Source organism: Sclerotinia sclerotiorum, genomic scaffold (assembly GCF_000146945.2).
Source record: "Sclerotinia sclerotiorum 1980 UF-70 scaffold_3 genomic scaffold, whole genome shotgun sequence".
NCBI classification, from domain to species: Eukaryota; Fungi; Ascomycota; class Leotiomycetes; order Helotiales; family Sclerotiniaceae; genus Sclerotinia; species Sclerotinia sclerotiorum.
This window is the reverse complement of record NW_001820833.1, coordinates 2,368,224-2,387,188: the sequence shown is the minus strand read 5'-3', so window position 1 is coordinate 2,387,188 and position 18,965 is coordinate 2,368,224. Positions and strand designations below refer to the sequence as shown.

Here is an 18,965-nt window from a genome sequence, read left to right as displayed (position 1 = left end):
CTAGTGTTACGACGGGCTACACAACTACCAAGGCACGTGATTGTGACGCCTCACACCTCCGGGTCACGTGGCATGCCTCGTTTGTATTTAATCATAGGAAAACTCGCTACTCTTGTTTTCCTTCTTCTTTTCTCCTTAGCTTAGTATTTTCTAATACAAGATACTTTACCCAGTATTCTTGAGTGTGACAGTGATCACAAATGATCAATAGTGATCATTAAGGATCACTAAGGATCACGGTATAGGTGATCACTGATGATCATTAAGGATCACTAAGGATCACGATATAGATGATCACTAATGATCAGTAGTGATCATTAAGGATCACTAAGGATCACAGTATAGGTGATCACTGGTGATCATTAAGGATCACTAAGGATCACAATATAGATGATCACTAATGATCATGAAGGATCACTAGTAATCATGGAAGCATGAAGGACTATATAATCAAGATGGATTTCCTTTGTATAGAGCTTCGTGCTCAAGATCAATCATTTAGTATATCCTACTATTAGTTACGAATTGCATTTCATTATTGTCATTACTTAAGTCCCTGCTTGACGCCTAGTTATAAACCACCTCGAGAGCCTAGAGCACTTCCACGTGATCTAGACGGCAAACCTCGTAACAGCTAGACAGGGAGGAGGATAGACGGGGCTTTTTGAATATAAGATCGTATACGCACTCATATAATAGATATGTTGTGGGAAATTCCCCAAAAACCTGTTAGGAAAAGTATAAAAGACCACGGCGAGTTTATTTAAGATGGTACTCTTATCTACCAGCCTTCACTCAGTAAACATATAATCCTGCTGTATGTTGCTTTGTGAGAGTAACCGCCAGCCTAGTACGACCACAACCTAAGACCCTCGACCTACATACACCCTTGCCAGCCGCAGCAGTAAAAGCGCATCGGTGAGAGGGTGGCCTCCTTTGAAAGAAAGTAATACTCCTCCTCCGTATAGTAAAATCGTATATATGCTCTGTGGAGGTAGAGAGCCGTAGGAAAAGATCCTGAATAAGCGAATACGCCGAAGTACACTAGTCCTATTTGGTACTGGATTTCGCGACTGTCTTTGGACAAGTTGCATCATACATAGTAGCTTGGACCATAAAAATATCTTAGAACGAAGCTAGAGAAAGTATACGCAAGTATCCATATACCCTACCAAACTCAAGCTGCCTTGACTGCATCTCTATAATCTTTTTTTTTTAAGTAGAAACAAATCAGAATATTATCATGAGTACAGACGCAAAAGGGTGATTGCATTAAGCAAAGGATATTTGAGGATTGAGGATCTACCTGAGGCTACTTCTGGACATCCAGGCCATGGGGTAAGGAAAAGTATGTTTCTATCATTTCTATCATATCTTCTCTTATCATTACCCATTTTAATCTCTGTTTGGCCTAGCGTTAACTGTTCTTTCCCTTGTGATTCTAGAACATTGAGACTGTCTTCTATCCACCTTGTCCATCCATCATCACTACGTCTCTGTTCATCAACCCTCCTTTTTCCATCAATATGGCCACAGAAAAAGCTTACACAAGGCCAGCCATATCTTCGTAGAAGCGCACGTTTACAAGTGAAGTCACTTCTTCAAAAACCTTTAGACAAATACAGGAATACCGAATCGAAGCAGCCATTTGCTTTATCAACCAGTAATACTCCCGACAAGAAGGTATATTATTCTTTTTCTGATATACTACGAAACTAATTTTCTTATAGGCTCAGAGTCGAAAACATAAACAAGTACAAGCAAACGAAGGCATGTCTTCTATCGTCAATCCACCTCCAAAACGATTACGAACATCCTCTCCAGAACCTTCTATTAAACATACAGCCGGCGAAAATACAATATTTGATGTCAGCGAAGAAGATATCCATCCATTGGAATATTGGAGGACGACATTCTGTTGGCCAAAGACATACTTTGAACTGGAGAGCGAGATAAATCCGCTTGCGAGGAAAAAGTCTTCGTCTTTTCGTAGCAAACAATGGGAAACTGCTTATTCTGAACCTACATTTACTACACCTAGCGATCAAAAGCCGAGGTAAGTAAAAAGCGCTCCCTATACACACCCGAGTTACACAATTGCTCTTGCAACCAAGGGTAGCTTTATGCATCAGTCCGATCTGGATATTACAGACACAAGTAAGAATCTCTGCCGAGTTTTGCTAGAAACAGAACAGACAGTACCTGAAAACTCTTTATTTCGCGATGAAATATTCGGCAAAACATGTAAGAAGACCCAGAATGGGAATGAAGCAAGGGTAATTCAAGATATTGCTCGATTGATCGTTCCTTCTGCGGAAACCTTAGCTACATATGGTGCTACACATCTCCATCCTTTGATTGAAAGTGTAAATGAAGGTTGGAATAGTGCTATACCATTTTACGGTCCTCGCCCACAACCTGATTATTCAGTAGGGTTCGGAGGATCTGCATTTACAAACGATCAATTGGAAAAGCTTACACCTTTTGTTGGCGAACTTACAGATACTTGTACTTCTTATTTTATGGGTACTTGGCGGACATATTTCCCGTTCCTAGCATCGGAAGTGAAATGCAGTATTACAGATTTAAATACTGCTGATCGACAAAATTGTCATAGTATGACACTTGCAGTGAGAGGGGTAGTTGAACTTTTCAGGCTTGTAAAACGAGAGAAAGAACTCCATCGAGAGATACTTACATTTTCAATTTCGCATGATCATCGAACTGTCAGGATTTATGGCCATTATCCTATAATCATCGATGGACAAAACACCACTTTTTATCGTCATCCAATTCATAAATTCGATATTACAACATTAGATGGTAAGGAAAAATGGACGGCATATAAGTTCACTAAGAATATCTATGATATTTGGGTGCCGGCTCATTTGAAGAGAATCCGTTCCGCTATCGATGATTTACCCTCTGATCTGAATTTTGAGGTCTCTGAGCAATCAGAGATGGAGGAATCTGAGCTTTTACAAGACTTAGAAAATCACAATCGCTTGCAGCAAACAAGTCATGATGTTGTATCGTTGGAGGAAGCTGATAATCAATCAAATTTGTATTGATTCGGGTGATGTTACTTCCAATACTTTGTTATCTTCTGAGGAAAACATATTCAAAAGCCGAATAAAAGAAGTCGAGAATAAGCAGGGCTTATTTCATTCTATTATAATCTACTAGGTTTCTGATTTGTTTAAGACGATGTGTATCACTGGTAGACTGCGCAGCGGGGTCCCGCGGGGCGGATCATTGCTTTGGTGGATTAATTCATGAATGATCCATTTGTGGGGCGGATCATTGGAGAATCCGAATGGCTTATGATTATCTGCGGAGTGGATTATTTAAAGTCTGAATGAATAATCGGCGCGGCGGGGTGGGTTATAACTCTAATGAGTAATTTGTAGAGTGGATTATTTATAGATATCTATAGATTGTAAATATATATAGATTATAAATCAGAGCTTGTAATTATTATAAAATTATATTAAAATGGAAGTGAGATATTGACTTCATATGAGGAATATGTTACACCGGGTAACAGGAAACTCTCACGTGCAATTGATATCACGTGACTGGCTCAGTAAGGATCACTGAGCTCAGTACTGAGCCGTATTGATCCTATTAAGTAACCATCGGTATGAAGGACTATATAATCAAGATGGATTTCCTTTGTATAAAGCTTCATTTTCAAGATCAATCATTTAGTATATCCTACTATTAGTTACGAATTGCATTTCATTATTGTCATTACTTAAGTCCCTGCTTGACGCCTAGTTATAAACCACCTCGAGAGCCTAGAGCACTTCCACGTGATCTAGACGGCAAACCTCGTAACAGAATAGTAATATAATATATATATTATTCAATTTTATTTCAATTTCAATTTCAATATATTAAATAGAGTAGTTCTAATTACTCAGGTAACGAGATAAATTAAATTAAATTAGGTATAATTACTAGAAGAAAAGTAAACCCATACCAAATCATCGATACCATCCATAAACCACCCATACCTGACTGTCACCAGTACCACATCTAAAGAAACTTTTCATCTCCAAACTGAACTATAAATCCATCCATCCATCCCCAAATTAAAAAAACCCCTCAGAACTTTTACCCCCCATCACCCTCAAAGAAAAATAACTTTTCACCTTTTCTTTAAGAGAAAGAAACACCCTTCCCCATCCCCCCCTCCCCCCTAAAATAAATCCACACCAAATCCACCACGCACCACTCCTAAAACATCTTCAAAAGCCCCTCCATCTTCCCCTCCGCACGCCAATCCTCCAACAATTTCCCCCACGCACTAGCACCCCATCCATAAACCGCCGTCTTCCCACCCACCTCAGGATGTTTACCCACCTGACCCTCACCATTAAAATACCCCGGAGTACACTGGGAGAAATAATGAATCATGGGTGCACTACCATCCAAAATATCCTTAACCCATTGATCCTCTGCTTCCTTGGAAGCTTCCACAGCTTTGATATTTTGCTTCTTGCATTCGGAAATAATGTACGCGGTATGCATTGATTGATGCGTGAGTGTATACATGAAGTTTGCGGATACGCCGGATTGAGTGGTGCCGAAGAAGAAATAATTGGGGAAGCCGTGGGTTTGGAATCCGTGGAAGGTGGAGGGTCCTAGTTTCCATTTATCGTCTAGGAGGAGGCCGTTGCGGCCGGTGACGGTGATCCCTGAGCGACGTTGATAGGCGGTTGTGACTTCGAATCCGGTGGAATAGATGAGGATATCGACGGGGTATTCGACACCGTTGACGATTACCCCAGCTTGGGATACGCGATCAACACCTTTTCCGTTTGTGTCGACTAGTTGCACATTATTGCGGTTGAAGAGGGAGAGGTATTCGTCGTGGAAGCAGGGTCGCTTGCACATGGATGAGTACCATGGTTTGAGTTTCTCGGCAGTTTCTTTATCTTCAACTAATTCATCAACTCGAGCTCGAATACGTTCCATGAGTTGGAAATCTGCCATCATCATCATTTGACCCAATTTTACTTGATCGGTACAAGCATTTGCTTTTCCTAAGATAGCTGTGGCAGGATTGAGAGTCCAGCCATCGGCGACAAGATCTTCTTTCTGGCGACAATTAGAAATACGATCATTGAAATTTTCCATTCGATTTTCCTGCCAACCTGGCTTAAGGTTTTGACAAAAGGTTGGTGGGGTAGGCTTGTTGTTTCGAACGTTAATTGTAGAAGGTGTTCTCTGAAAGACGTAGACATGCTTTGAGGTTTTGGCGAGATGAGGAAGCATTTGAACTGCTGTTGCACCAGTTCCAATAACACCAACACGCTTATCTGCCAACTTGCTGAGATTTCCATTTACATCACCACCTGTGACACCATAATCCCAACGCGAAGTATGAAATGATTTGCCAGCGAAAAGCTCCATGCCTTCAAGACCTGGTAGCTTGAGCTTGTGGAGAATACCTGTTGCTGTGATGGCAAACTTGGAAGTAAAGTGATCACCACGATTTGTCTCGGTCTTCCATGAAAGAGTATCTTCATCCCAGTTCATGGACTTAGCTTCAGTTTGAAAGATCGTCTTTTCCTTGATGTTGTAGCGTGTAACGAGCATCTCGATATGCTTATGAATTTCGGTGGTGCGAGCATACTTCTCAGTTGGGACATAACCAAGCTCTTCAAGTAATGGAAGGTAAATATAGGATTCGATATCACATTGAGCACCTGCAATTGAAATTAGTAATCGTCAAAATTTGAAGGTGGGAAAATTGAAAGTCAGATTGAGGAGCACAAACCTGGATACTGGTTCCAATACCAAGTACCGCCATACCCACCACCCTTTTCAAGAATGCGGAAGTTGGTAACACCTTGTTGAGAAAGACGAGCAGCAGCCAACAAACCACCATAGCCGCCACCAACAATCAGTACTTCGGCAGAATCAGTGATTGGTTCTCTCGGGACGATCTCGTCAACTAGAGCATCATCTTGGAATCGAGCAAAGTTGCCAGTGGGCTCCTTGTACTGGGTAAGACCATCCTCACGAATACGCTTCTCTCGCTCAAGATGGTACTTTTGTGCTAGAGCTTGAGGATCAAGTGGAGAGGAAGGTTCAGGAAGAGTAGCTATAGTTGCAGACATCTTGAAAGAAGACTTTGCAAACAGATGTGTACAAAGGGGAGACTTGATTGTAGTGCTTTGAGAGTGTTTTGATGCTTCAAGAGAACCAGAATGTAGGATGTTATGAGTATATGAAAGGGTTTGAAGTTGGAGGTAGATCGAGAGCTGTGTTATTATTGTTTGTGGATAGAAAAATTATCTGAAAGATGGGATCGATCGGGCTTTTATATCTTTCTGAAAAGGACGATGACGATATCGGAGTAAACAAAATGAACTCTACTTTCCCAAACCCTTTCATTCACCTTTCTCCAAGCAGCCAATTTAAGCCCATCATGTATTGATCCGCTCTCAATAAGGTAGTTATCAATGGTGAATGTCATCCCAACTCGCCTTTGAGATACTTCAACCACGTTTTCATTGTTTCACCATATGAGTAGATCCAACTCTATTCGAGTAATTCGGTGCTCATAGTGGTCACAGTTCCTCTAGTCCCACGGAGAATTTTGTTGAGATATCTAAGTTCCATCCATCGTTTCGTGTGTAGATAGCTTCGAATCATCGATTCTAGAATATAACTCGAGGGCAAGAACGCTACCGATGGGAGCTTTAGACTTTAAATCTGAGACAAGGAACTTAGGAAGAATGTTCCTTCCGTCAGCCAACACTTGCACAAACTAATCATCTGATGTTGGGACTCGAAAGGTTTGTTGGAGTTGAAGCATATGGTGTCACGACAGCGGATCGCCGCATCGCTACCGCTTCAATGTCTCATCCCAACCGCCAAAATTTCCCGACAAGAGAGACAAAAGCACAGATGGAAACATAACGGGAAGTTAAACCCCGCTTGGGATCAGGCCATACGCCACTGTGACAGACATCAAGTAAATCGAGCCGCTAGATATAGCCCACTATGTCAAACGTCAAAGATGCATGAAGACAGAAGCAGAAGTATATGATCTCAATATTATGAGAAGAGCTGGTAGAAATCAATAAAATTTGTACATGAATTGATCATTAATATGCATCATAATATTATACATGCCTGTATCCGTAAACATCTCAGCCATCTAGAAGGCCAATGGTCCATTCGGTAATCTTTTCAACGCCATGTCCGTGAATTGCACTGATGGGGATTGCCTCTACTCTCCCCGTCCAAGGGTTCTTTTGTCTGGAAGGATGCTCTTCCTTTCCGGCTGCGACTTTCTCAAGGTACGACTTCAGTTCCTGGAAATTATCCTGAGTACCAGGTAAATCTGCTTTGCTAGCTACAACAAACCAAGGTTTGTTGGAAATTGAAGGGAGATTAGGTGCGAGGGGATTTCTCAAAAGTAGGTCCAGTATTAATGACAATTGTTTCAGATCGATTTGCCACAGCATCCTCGACAGATGTGAAGGGAGTCCACTCCACAATTGGGTTCGCCTTCTCTTTTTCCTCTTCAATCTTCATTCGCTCATACTCAGCGAGTTCTCGCCATAAGCCTTTCAAAGCTTCTACGGCATTGCCCTTTCCGAGATCCACGACAAAAGCAAGTACTCGGGCTCGCTCAACATGACGTAGGAAACTTATACCAAGGCCTCGATCCAAATGAGCATCCTCGACCAATCCAGGAATATCTGCAATTGTAAAATTTGTTCTTGGTTCGCCGTTTTCATAATTCACTTGAGCTAGAGGTCTTCCTTTATTGTCATCAATAACTACAGTTCCAATGTTCGGCTCCAAAGTAGTGAACTCCCAATCTCCAACTCTCGTTCGACTATTGCTCATAGCTCGTAGCAAAGTACTCTTTCCAGCATTAGGAAGTCCAACAAGTCCCACATCGGCAAGAAGTTTGAGTTCGAGCTCCAAGGTAATTCGTAGCCCCGCTTCACCCTTGGTCGCAAACTTTGGTCTTGGGACTTGTTTAGTGACGAAATGTGGATTCCCCAAACCTCCTACAGCACCTGCGGCCAAGAGCAATGGTCGTTCCATAGGCATGGAAAGATCTAACGAAATAGGGCCCTTCACTTGAGCAGCAGCTAAATTTGACTTTCTTGCTTTTGGCAATGAAGGAAATTCGGCAGTAGCGATCTCTTCAGGTGTGATAGCCGGGTATAGTAACCATCTTTCTCGATCCCATTTATAAGGACCATCTAGATCGTGACCGTCCAATTTGCCAGCTTCCGTTTGTATCCTGGCCTCCTCAATGGCCGCTGGATCATGTCGATCAAGCTCTCGTACAATAGTACCTACAGGAACTTCAATAATGATATCAGTCCCTCTCTCTCCACCTTTCGTTTTTCCTTGACCATTTTTCCCCCTACCCGCCTTCAAATTCCGACGTCTTGCAAGCTTATGTAAACTTGTTTCCCCTCGCACAGCTTGTATGTATATATTTCCACCAGTACCTCCATCACCTCCATTTGCAGGGCCAGCAGCTATATACTTTTCCCGCAAAAAAGAGATACAACCATGGCCACCAGCACCTGCATAGACATCTATTTTTGCTTTGTCTGCGAATATCGTTCGCGAATAATCGGAAGGAGGAGGATTGAGGCGATCAAATTCTTCGGATGTTGACTCAGAGGCAAGTTCTTCGTATGAGGTACTTTGTCTTCGCAGTGCATTGATGTGAATTCTGGGGCTTCGCTGGACCAACCTAGATGTATTTGAAAATAGGAATGGGTACAGAAATGGCGTCAACGTGCCTTGCACAGCTGAGCAACGTGGAGGCATCATGAACGATGAATCAATTCCTGGCTTGCAGATTTATTTGCAGTGGTGGAAAAAGATGCTTTTGATATCGTGATGCAAATAATAAATTCTCGGTCACCGTAGCACCACCAACTTACCGGTTAATATTTTTGACTCCCGATATTTAATGAGAAGCGTGAAATGAGTGAATACCGCACCGGTAGGTAGCTTTGTTCATTCTTAAAGCCCCTTTTAACGATCTCGGTAGTATTTGAAATGCTAGGAATTTATTATAATATGATTTCTCTCGATATCATCTATCATATATATCTTCACATTGACCAGTTTTGATGTGTCTCGGAACCAATATATGTCCCTCTAATACTATCTATCTATCTATCATACACCACCCCTCCAAAGCTCAAGCTCAAGCTTCAATCTTTTCTTATCCCCCACCTTTGGCTTACCCTCTTGCCGCGATTCTCGATTCTGCGAACAAGCGGTGAGTAGACGCGACTCTCAGAACCCTCCATCCTTTCACCAACCTCCTAAATTTCGATCTGCACATTGCACCCAAAGCTTCAGTAATAAGGACAAAAGACTCGGGCTGCATACGGAGCACATAGGACCCAATCATTCTATAGCATTCTATTGGCCATGCTACGAACTCAAGATAGCCTCATTATCTTTTTGGTCCAGATCCTCTGGAGTCTGATTTTTCAAAGCAACGACCTAGGAATGAATATTTACTTCGTTACTTAGCTGATCTAGCTACTTTAAGGCTTTTCATCAACTCATTCTCGGGCCACTATCTAGATAACTTTTCAAATGGGCAAAGGACTTTAGGAATCTACCCAACCGGATATCATAATCATGACCAACAATCCATGCATTTGGCCTCTAATTCTCTAACCACGAGATGCAAGTCACATCAAAGCATTCGAGCCACGACAACTCGCGCACTCCGCTGAAATGTCAACACTTGGTACACTTACCTACCTATAGGCAACAGAGTGCTTATTTGAAGAACAGTTACTATATATGAATCAACCTACTACTAATCAGGATGATTACCTCATAATCTTTTTCCGGAGTTGGTATAGAGTAGGATACAGTAGGTGTGTAATCAAACCAAATGTAGTCAAATCATCAAATCACCAAATCATGCCCTGCTCTATCTTATTAGCTTTTGAGGGGTATCTTCTCGCCTCTCGCGTATGATCCACATATGCCACTGTGCGTTGGTAGTTTCTGGGTGCGCCGATAGTGTGAGGTGGTACAAATTAATCTTTTTCCAGGTGGATGGTAGGTGATCATATAGCAAAAGAGTAAAGGATGGTAAGGGATAAGTGGTGATAAGTGGTGATAAGGAGGAGTACGCTCATAATGTTTGGTATGCAGTAGAGCTAAGTCTGTGTTAGGTGTACATACAGTTTTTGTACCGAGGAATCAGGTAGCTACAGCGTAAGTTAACCCTCTCGAACTTCTTTTCATGCCTTTGCTTCATGCACCTTGCGATTCTCACCCAAATTCTTCCCCACTCAAAAAAAAATCAGAAACACACGCACGACCACCACCATCAACCGACACGCCGAACCTGCAGACAAGCTTGCACATCTTTCTAATAACGACATCTCACTTTTTTCCCTCCTCCTACTCCTCCTCCTCCTCCTCCTCACTCGTCCTTCCTGTTGCGCACATTTTGCTGTCAAATCTCCGTAACCTCAAGGTTTTTTGTCATCTGAATTCCAAAGAAGAACTGCCATTCTTCCATGCCAACTACCCGTCTCTTCCTATCCCATCACATCTAACCAAACCATCTTTCCTATCTTCCGTCCATTACTCAGTCCATACCACACATACCTTACTTAGCGTCTCCCCGTCTACTACTATACCATATCATCTATATCTTACGATTTACGATACTAGCATTGTTAGTCGTGGGGTCTTTTTTGTTTTGATTTCCTTAACACTTCAACATACATCATATTCTAATCTTCATTTTGAATGGTGCAGAAATTTGCGTAGCGTGATCTTTCTATCGTGGAAATCTGCAGTTCCGAAGCCAGCAAGCCAGCAAACAAGAAAGCATAGCATAATATAGTGTCGTTTCGTTTCTTGCCCTACCATCCAGACTCGCTGCATCAAATCGAAGAGGGGAGCTGAGAGGGGAATACACTTATAAAAGGTTAGTTTAACTTTAAGATCATCTCAATTGATTCGAATATCATTTCCAACCCGTACCCCACACGAACTGCACTGCAAAAGCAAGCCAGCGAGCCAGAGGATACGATATTTGGATAGGTCTCCCACTCCCCCTCCAAGATCTCGAATTGCGTCTTGTCAGTCAAGCGACCTACCTATCACCGACGTATATACATACATACAGTACGATAGATACCTCACCGTTCGTCCCCATACTCTTACCCACCACAAACTATGGAATCATCTTGCCCCCTCCAATCTTCTTTCAATTACTTCCGACCTCCCTGATCCCGAAACACTTACTCTTCTTTCTCTCCTCATATTTGCATATGCTTCCTTCTCTTTGAGCCTCAATACCCTCTAATCTAACCATCTCTTCCACGTCTCTTCACTTCAATACTAGCTTTCTCTATTTGTTCATTACCCCTCATTCACATCAGATGATACCCCTTCATAATGTTAATCAAGAACGCCAGGAACAACAAAAACGTCAAGATCATGGATCCGGATTGCGCAATATGTTCTCAGCCAGCCATCGCAAAATGCGAGTGCGAAGCCAATGGCCTTACTGTCGCTGTGAGGCAGGCTGAACAGAGAATGATGTCAAGTGTTTATAATGATATAAGGTACTGTCTCCCACGCATCCTTATACCCCTCCTGTTCATATACTCTTATCATTTTATCCTCTCATTATCATTTACATGAATGATCCATCACCTATACAGCAACAAACCATTAACCTTCTTCATAAACAGAACCTGGGTCCGCGGCCACGCCCAAGATTACATACTTTCTTACTTCAGCGTGCTCACAACTCGCCGCAAAGACGAACATGCCGCTCAAATACATCGCATAACCGAACGAGCAGCCTACTACTACAACGCGCGACCACACCCTTCTGAAGTTGCCCAAGCTGATTCCGAACTCAAACGCGGCATCGACGAAGATTGGCGCGCAAGCGTGCAACGTTACCCCGAAGTCCTCGAGTATTTCTTCAGCCTAGTTGAATTAACTTTACCGAGCGATGAAGAACCTGGGGTACGCGATCCACCTTTATCGGCGCTAGGGGGTGGAGGAAGAAAAGTGAGATTAAATGAGCCTGTACCGCAGAGAGGATCTACACCTGCTGTTTCGGATGGGGGAGAAGAAAGGGATAGAAGGAGGGAACAGAGAAGGATTGGAACTCCTGCAAACGACAGAGAAAGGCACGTCGACAGACAGAGGAGAGATAGTTTGAGGGTTGAAGGGAGGAATAGACCGATGACTGCACCGCCACCCCCAGCAGGTCCACATATGCCGCCTGCACAAAATCCACCAAGGAACTCGAGGGCTGCTCCACAATATGCTCCTACGCCAGGATATGCTTATGTTAATCCTTATTGAGATTGATGAACTTCTTTCTCTTAGGATAAGAGGAGGAAAGATATATGAATTAAAGAATGAATAAATAACTTCAGCTGTGCGTATATTATCGCCACAATGTTTCATGGGTAGGGATTAATGACACCAGGTGCAGCTGAAGTTATCGAGGCCAAAAAAGTAGGCCTAGCATCCTTGAGTAGCATAGCCACCTGGATACCTCCTGATTTTGATCGAATCATCATGGATATAGTTCAAAGTTTATATCAACTTCTTTTCCATCTGATCTTCGACTGGATAACTTAATTCTCTCTTTTGTACATACATCTGTCAGCTTGTCGAATACCTCGATTGTTATGATTTATGTATTCGATCAATCTCATCAGATCTCATCTCATCTCATCACATTACGAATCTCATACTTCTTACGATCACTACCTACCTACTCACCATTACGATATTTTAACGAAGCCCATGACAAAAGATTGGTTGGCCTTTTGGCTTTTTGACTTTTTGGTTTGCTGCATATCATTTATTTAGCATATTAGCGTCATGGTCACCCATTCATCTATTCATCATCTTTCAAACTGCTTTGAGGTCGGAGCTAGAGTTGGAGCTAGGATTGGGCGGATCATGTCTTGTCTTTTCTGCCAATTATGTTGTTTGTTGTGTGTGTATGGTGGTTGATATTGGCTTTATTTATTTATACCTTGTTCTTCATAGCCCGTAGAATGGCTTGGTGGCTTTCTCTTTATCTTTATATCATTATCATACCATATGAAATATTTTTGTTGGGTTCATACATCTATGTTCTTGTTTTGGAATTATGGATTTTTGGACTTTGAATTTGAATTTGGATCATGGTTTGCTTTTTTGGGTATGTTTGTGTATATACTAGGTATTCTAATCCATTAACATTTAAAAAAAAATACTACGAGTATGGAAATTGATAAAATAACTCGACTAGAGTTTAATAGTGGGTATCTAGTGCATATAATTTATATCAATCCCTATCATCGAGTTTGAGTTTACTTTTACTTTTACTTTTACTTTTACTTTTACTTTTACTTTTACTTTTACTTTTACTTTTACTTTTACTTTTATCCTATCCAACTATCTACCTCTTATCCATTACCCTAATAATATCCAATAATCCTCAAACACAAACTCAAACCATAACTAGAATCATAGCTAGAACCAACTACAACTATTGTACAACTACACAACTACACAACTGCATAGCACTCGCCTGTATAGCATCCGCCTGCACCTACAGACAAGGGCAAACGCCGATAAACAAGCAACAACTTATGAATTAACACATCATCACATCATTATCTTTGTCACACTCAAGGAATACTGGGTAAAGTATCCTGTATTAGAAAATACTAAGCTAAGGAGAAAAGAAGAAGGAAAACCAGAGTAGAGATTGATTGATTGATTGATTGTGTTTATCGTCATAGGCCGTAGGGCCCACGCGCCTTGGCGCGTGATAACCTTAGCCATCTATTCCAGTTTTGGACAAATGACGCTCAGAGGAGAAGCCTCTGAGTGGTTTACTAGCTAGCTAGGGGGAGTATTTTTATACAATTTAAAGGGGGCTAGGGCAGGGTTTACATGATTGCCTTCGCAGGGGGGGTTTGGGCCGGTAGGCCTTTTGGGGTTGTAATTGTGGTCATCCTCGTCCACTAGATCACTACCTCTTGATCTCTCTCCCTGTCTCCTCGTACTTGTTTTGGTTGTTCGTATGCATGCTTGTTTTTTTTTTTTTTTTTTTTTTTTTTTTAATGAAAGAAAAGGGAAAGATGAAAGAGAGGAAAGAAGAGGAAGGAAAAGCAGCCTTAGAGACCCATTAACTCCGTTTGAATCCAATGAAAGAAAGAAAGTTTTTTTTTTTTTTTTTTTTTATCTTGCACCTGTGTGCCACGGGCAGATTTTTGTGTAGAACTTGGTGTATTCTAGCCATTCGGCTAGTTTGGCTATACCGGTGGGATTTCTTAGAAGCCAGGGGATAGCTTCGGAGGGGGGGCTCTTTGTGAGCGCTTTGAAGGCTTTTCCTTTTTTGCAAAAGAAAAAGTGTAATGGAGTTTTCCTTTTACCGCACGAGCAATGGACGTGGGCTGTAGTGTGATTGAAGCGTTCATGGTATGCTGCGAAGTCGCCATGCTGTGATCTGATAGCGAGAATATGGTGGAGTGTGGCTCTCTTCAGAGAGAGGGTGTCTGTATTAGAAGTGTGGTTGAATTGGAGATCTTTGTAGTATTGTGGGCTGACTGTATTCCATAATTGTTCGTCTGCTTTGTTGGCCCTTGTTCTGATCATTCTTTTTAGGGATGCTAGCGTACAGATCGGGTTGAGGGGAAAGGGGAGTTTTGTTCCTTCCTTAGCGGCTTTGTCAGCTATTTCGTTGCCAGGGATATCCAGGTGCCCTGGGACCCATCGGACGCGGATTTTCCCGGGGGAGGTGTGTGGGAGCCTTGGTCTAACAGCCCAAGCTTGTGTGAGCTTCAGAAAGTCTTCAAAGACTCTCTGTGAGGAACCATTGAAGTGGGATCCTAATCGGAGAGCAGCCTCGTGGTTGTCTAAGAAGATCCAGAGATCTGTGGCCAGTTTGGTTGATGCTAGAGTGAGGGCTTTTGCTGCCCCTGCTACTGCGGCTGTGGCTTCTGCATCGAACACTTCTGCATTTGTGCCTAATGAGAAAGAATGATGTGCTATCTGAATATCGAATTGTGAGATTACGAATCCGCCCCCAGTTGCGCCATCCTTGCTTTCACTTTTTGAGCCATCCGAGAAGATTTGTATATCGCTTCTTGGGATCTTGGCGTGGAAGGCTTTGAAGTCTTCGGCTGCTTGTGCCTTCGTTCTGCCCATCGGACCATTGATGCGGGCCTCGGCCTCTGCCCTCGACTCTCTGATTTCCCAGGGTGGGAAGGCCAAGGGGTTTATGTGTTCAGTCTCCGGTAATGCTGTGATGAGCCTTGCGAATCTTGTATCTGGGGTGCGGTTATATTCTCTGGCTTTGGTTATGTTCTCTGCTCTGATCCTGAGAGGATGGTAAAGGTCTAGTCTGGTGGTTCGTGCCGCATATAATTGTGAAATCAGGTTTAGCTCGATCTCGGATGGTCTGAGTTTGGCTTCCTCGTAGAGTACTGCTGTGTTTGTGGTTTTGTATACTGGGAGGATTGCCCTTGTACAGGTGATTACCACTTTGTTGAGTAAGCTTAGATGGCTGTCCACTACATTTGAGATCGAGATCGGGTTGTTTAGGGCATTCTTCTTTGTTCTGGTTCGGCCTGGCCACCACGTTTCCGAGGCGAAATAGCACTTTTTGAGTATGCAGGCTTCAGCCACTTTCCTGGTGAGATATGGGGGTATCCCTCGGTGTGTATTGCTGAGGGATCTCAGTGCGTTGGCTCCCTTGAGGGCTTTGGCTGCGAGGATCTGGACATGTGGTTTGAAGCATAGTTTCCTATCGAAGTGGACTCCGAGCCATTTGAGCGGGCCAGGTTTGACCTCTATATTCATAGATCCGGTGTGTATTGCAGGGGTATCCGTTAGTGTTCGGTGTCCTTTATAGAAGTGTATAAGCTCAGATTTCTTGGGGTCAAAAGTGATACCTTCGGTTTTTCCCCATTCGAGAGTTTCTTGCATATCCATTTTTAGAGAATCGCAGTTTGTCTGTAGTGAGTTTGATGTCGCTAGTATCGCGATATCGTCTGCATATCCGAATCTGCTCTGTGGTTTGCCCATCCAGAAGAGAGGCGCGATGTAGAGCATGAACAGGATCGGGGAGATCGGTGAACCTTGAGGAAGACCGCATTCTAGCTTTGTTTCCGGGCCAGTCTCGCCGTCTAGTCGGATCTTGATGGATCGATTAGTGGCGAAGGACTGAACCCATCTAACCAGGTTGTTTGGCCATCCTTGTTCCCGAAGGCGATTCACTAGTCTTCCTGGTAGCACTGCGTCAAAAGCACCTTTTACATCCATTGTGAGCAGGGTGGTCTTTAACCCTTGTTTTAAGGATGCCTCAATGTCGTGTGTAACGCAAGTGGTGAGGTCCACTGAGGATCGCAAGGGTAGAGCTCCGAGCTGCTGGTTCGCTAGGACTTGGTAGTTTAGAGCAAGCCATGATACCTTCTTCGCAATGAGTCTTTCGAGGCCTTTGCCTAGGACCGAGAGCAAGGCAATTGGTCGGTATGATCTTGGGTTGGTATAATCTGGCTTGTTGGGTTTAGGGATGATTACGATGGTAGCTAATCGGAAGCATTTTGGGTGGTGTCCTAGGTGTAGACAGCCTTTGAAAAGGGATAGGGTTACTTCTTTTATCTGTAGCCATGCGACTTGTAGGATTTTTGTTGGGATTTCGTCTGCGCCAGGTGCTGTGTTCCCTGCTTTTAGAATGGCCAGCTCTATATCTTGTATAGCTATATCAGGGAAGGTGATAGATCTACTTGGGGCTGTAGGGGTATCGAACGGGATGTCGTCAACCTCGGCTAGGTTTGTCAGTAGGTTGTTGGCGAAGGTTTCCCTTTTCTCTTCGATAGTATTTGCAATGGTTTGTTTTGATAGATCTGCTAAAGGGGGGGTACGGTATATTCCTGTGGATTGATGCCATTTGGCCATTCGATATACATCGTTTATATCTTCTACTTTATCCACTTTCGTAATATAGAAGGTGTGTTTTGCTTTTCGGACTGTTTTCCGAAGAGAGCGTTTGGATGTAGGTGTATTGGTGATTCTATGTTTATACACAGCCTTTATACAGTCCTTGTTCCACCAAGGTTGTTGAAGGGGCCCGTTTATGGATCTTCTTGCAGATCCTGTATAGGCTTTTGTAAGGGCTTGTGTAAGGGATGATGCGGCTTGATCTAGGTCTCTTAGAGAGGGTGTCCTGGGGATAGCTGCAATGTTGGTGAGATTAGTTTCTAGTAGGTCTTTAAAGAGCGTTTCATTCAATGTATTTAGCTTGAGTTTCTTTGCAGGCTTTTGGCTTCGGTAATTCCAGTGAAGGTAGGTTTTTAGGGTGCTGTGATCTGAGGTGCACTCTAGTTGTTCAGCGAGGGCGGTATACGCTGTATAGGGCCCTGAGAGGAAGGTGAGGTCCAAGACGTTTCCCTTTGAGTGAGTAGGAGTTCCGATTGGGGAGATGAGGTGTAGATTCCGGGAGTTTGACCATTCTACAAAGGGTTCGGCTAGCGTTGAAGGGGATGGATGGAGGGGATTCCAGTTGGGGTGGTGGAGGTTGAAGTCGCCTAGTAGGATGGCGTTGTTTGGGAAGTTTTGGAGTTCAAAGAGTGCCTTGATGGCTTGATTGCCATCTGTGCATTGTGTTGGAGCGTTGTAAATATTTATAATGGTAAATATTGTATTATTTGTAGATATTAATTGTATAAATATTAGATCTCTGGAGATTATCGGTCTGATCTGGTTGATCTGAATTCCTATTTCTTTTCTGATATAGGTGAGGACACGAGGGTTTTCCTTCCAATCGTCTAATGGAGTGAAGATTTCGTAGGAGGGGTGAGTTTTGGTGATTTTTCTTGAGGTATCTTTGTATATATATGGCTCCTGGATCGTGATGATATCAATTTGATCCATATTTGCTAGATTGAGGACGAGATCGTGTGAGATCCCTCCTTTACCTACATTGGTTTGGGTTATCGTAAGCGGTTTATAGTTCATTAAACGGGATAGGGGTTGGGTTGGCGATTGTTGCAAATCGATTAGTGGAGCGGGTGCTGAAGAGGGTTGTGGAGTGAGTGGAGCCGAATAGGCGGGTGGGGGTTCTTGGCCTAAGTTGGTCCGAGGGGGAGGGAGGGGTAGGGGAGTCGGCCATTTGTGCATCGGATGATGGCTTTGAGCATCCAGCCTTTACACAAACAGAGTTTCTGTTTTCGAGGTATATCTTCCGGATTGTCTGGCGTTCTGATTTTGATTTCCTTTCTCTCCCTTGTGGGCGAAGGGGGCATTTGGGGTCATCTACTGGGTGGGGGCCGTTGCAGTGAAGGCATTTGGGTGGGCATACGTGTTCAGTACCACAACTGGTAGTATGATTGCTCTCTGTATGCTTTCCCGAACCGCATAGGGCGGCAGATTTGTGATTTGAGGCATGTTCTTGCGTTGTGCCATTGAAAGCAACGATTGCATTGAGTGATCTTTGGTTTTTGTACTAGGAGGGATGTGCTGATGTTGGCCCCTAGAATCTTCAGGTTCTTTTTGAGTGGTTCTGCTCCTGTCTTGAAGCTTACTATCCATGTTGAGTAATACTCATTAGGTGAGGGGTTCGTTTGGGATTGGATAGCGTGAGTAAGCACCTGACCAGAGTATTCCTTTATAGCGTCGGAGATCGTATCTTTTGTAACTAAAATGGAGTCTATTTTGAATTGGTCATTGAAGATGGTGACTTTCTTGGGGACGTAGTTTAGACGGTAAGTGGTCCATTTCTCTTGGGCCTCAATTTTGCAGTCTCCGATTGCGGATGATATAATGGCTTTCTGTTTTTCAAGGGCTAATAGATTGGCTGTTGAGCTGGTGCAGAGAGCGAAGCCTGTTTTGACCTCTTGGACCTCCCTTAAGAGGGAGGCGTTTGGTCCGAGGGACTTTCTTTAGGGCTGTGA

General features: G+C 43.1%; 6 protein-coding genes across 6 annotated transcripts; 2 read left to right on the top strand and 4 right to left on the bottom strand.

Annotated features, from left to right (window-relative positions):
• Positions 1 to 1,243: 1,243 nt before the first annotated feature.
• On the top strand, positions 1,244 to 3,426 carry SS1G_03017 (hypothetical protein; the record flags this gene model as incomplete). Its single annotated transcript, XM_001596744.1, has 5 exons — positions 1,244 to 1,263; positions 1,572 to 1,683; positions 1,731 to 2,056; positions 2,618 to 3,064; positions 3,411 to 3,426. 5 exons carry the CDS (start codon positions 1,244 to 1,246, stop codon positions 3,424 to 3,426), a joined length of 921 nt encoding a protein of 306 aa, XP_001596794.1.
• Positions 3,427 to 4,242: 816 nt separating this feature from the next.
• Positions 4,243 to 6,131, bottom strand: SS1G_03016 (hypothetical protein; the record flags this gene model as incomplete). Its single annotated transcript, XM_001596743.1, has 2 exons — positions 4,243 to 5,717; positions 5,789 to 6,131. 2 exons carry the CDS (start codon positions 6,129 to 6,131, stop codon positions 4,243 to 4,245), a joined length of 1,818 nt encoding a protein of 605 aa, XP_001596793.1.
• Positions 6,132 to 7,413: 1,282 nt separating this feature from the next.
• On the bottom strand, positions 7,414 to 8,823 carry SS1G_03015 (hypothetical protein; the record flags this gene model as incomplete). The annotated part of the gene is made up of 1 exon (XM_001596742.1): positions 7,414 to 8,823. The coding sequence occupies one exon, from the start codon at positions 8,821 to 8,823 to the stop codon at positions 7,414 to 7,416; it is 1,410 nt and encodes a 469-aa protein (XP_001596792.1).
• Positions 8,824 to 11,484: 2,661 nt separating this feature from the next.
• On the top strand, positions 11,485 to 12,369 carry SS1G_03014 (hypothetical protein; the record flags this gene model as incomplete). The annotated part of the gene is made up of 2 exons (XM_001596741.1): positions 11,485 to 11,612; positions 11,742 to 12,369. The coding sequence occupies 2 exons, from the start codon at positions 11,485 to 11,487 to the stop codon at positions 12,367 to 12,369; spliced, it is 756 nt and encodes a 251-aa protein (XP_001596791.1).
• A 558-nt stretch (positions 12,370 to 12,927) lies between these two features.
• Positions 12,928 to 13,150, bottom strand: SS1G_03013 (predicted protein; the record flags this gene model as incomplete). Its single annotated transcript, XM_001596740.1, has 2 exons — positions 12,928 to 12,992; positions 13,120 to 13,150. The coding sequence occupies 2 exons, from the start codon at positions 13,148 to 13,150 to the stop codon at positions 12,928 to 12,930; spliced, it is 96 nt and encodes a 31-aa protein (XP_001596790.1).
• A 1,100-nt stretch (positions 13,151 to 14,250) lies between these two features.
• Positions 14,251 to 18,317, bottom strand: SS1G_03012 (hypothetical protein; the record flags this gene model as incomplete). Its single annotated transcript, XM_001596739.1, has 3 exons — positions 14,251 to 14,727; positions 14,833 to 17,666; positions 18,230 to 18,317. 3 exons carry the CDS (start codon positions 18,315 to 18,317, stop codon positions 14,251 to 14,253), a joined length of 3,399 nt encoding a protein of 1,132 aa, XP_001596789.1.
• Positions 18,318 to 18,965: the final 648 nt, after the last annotated feature.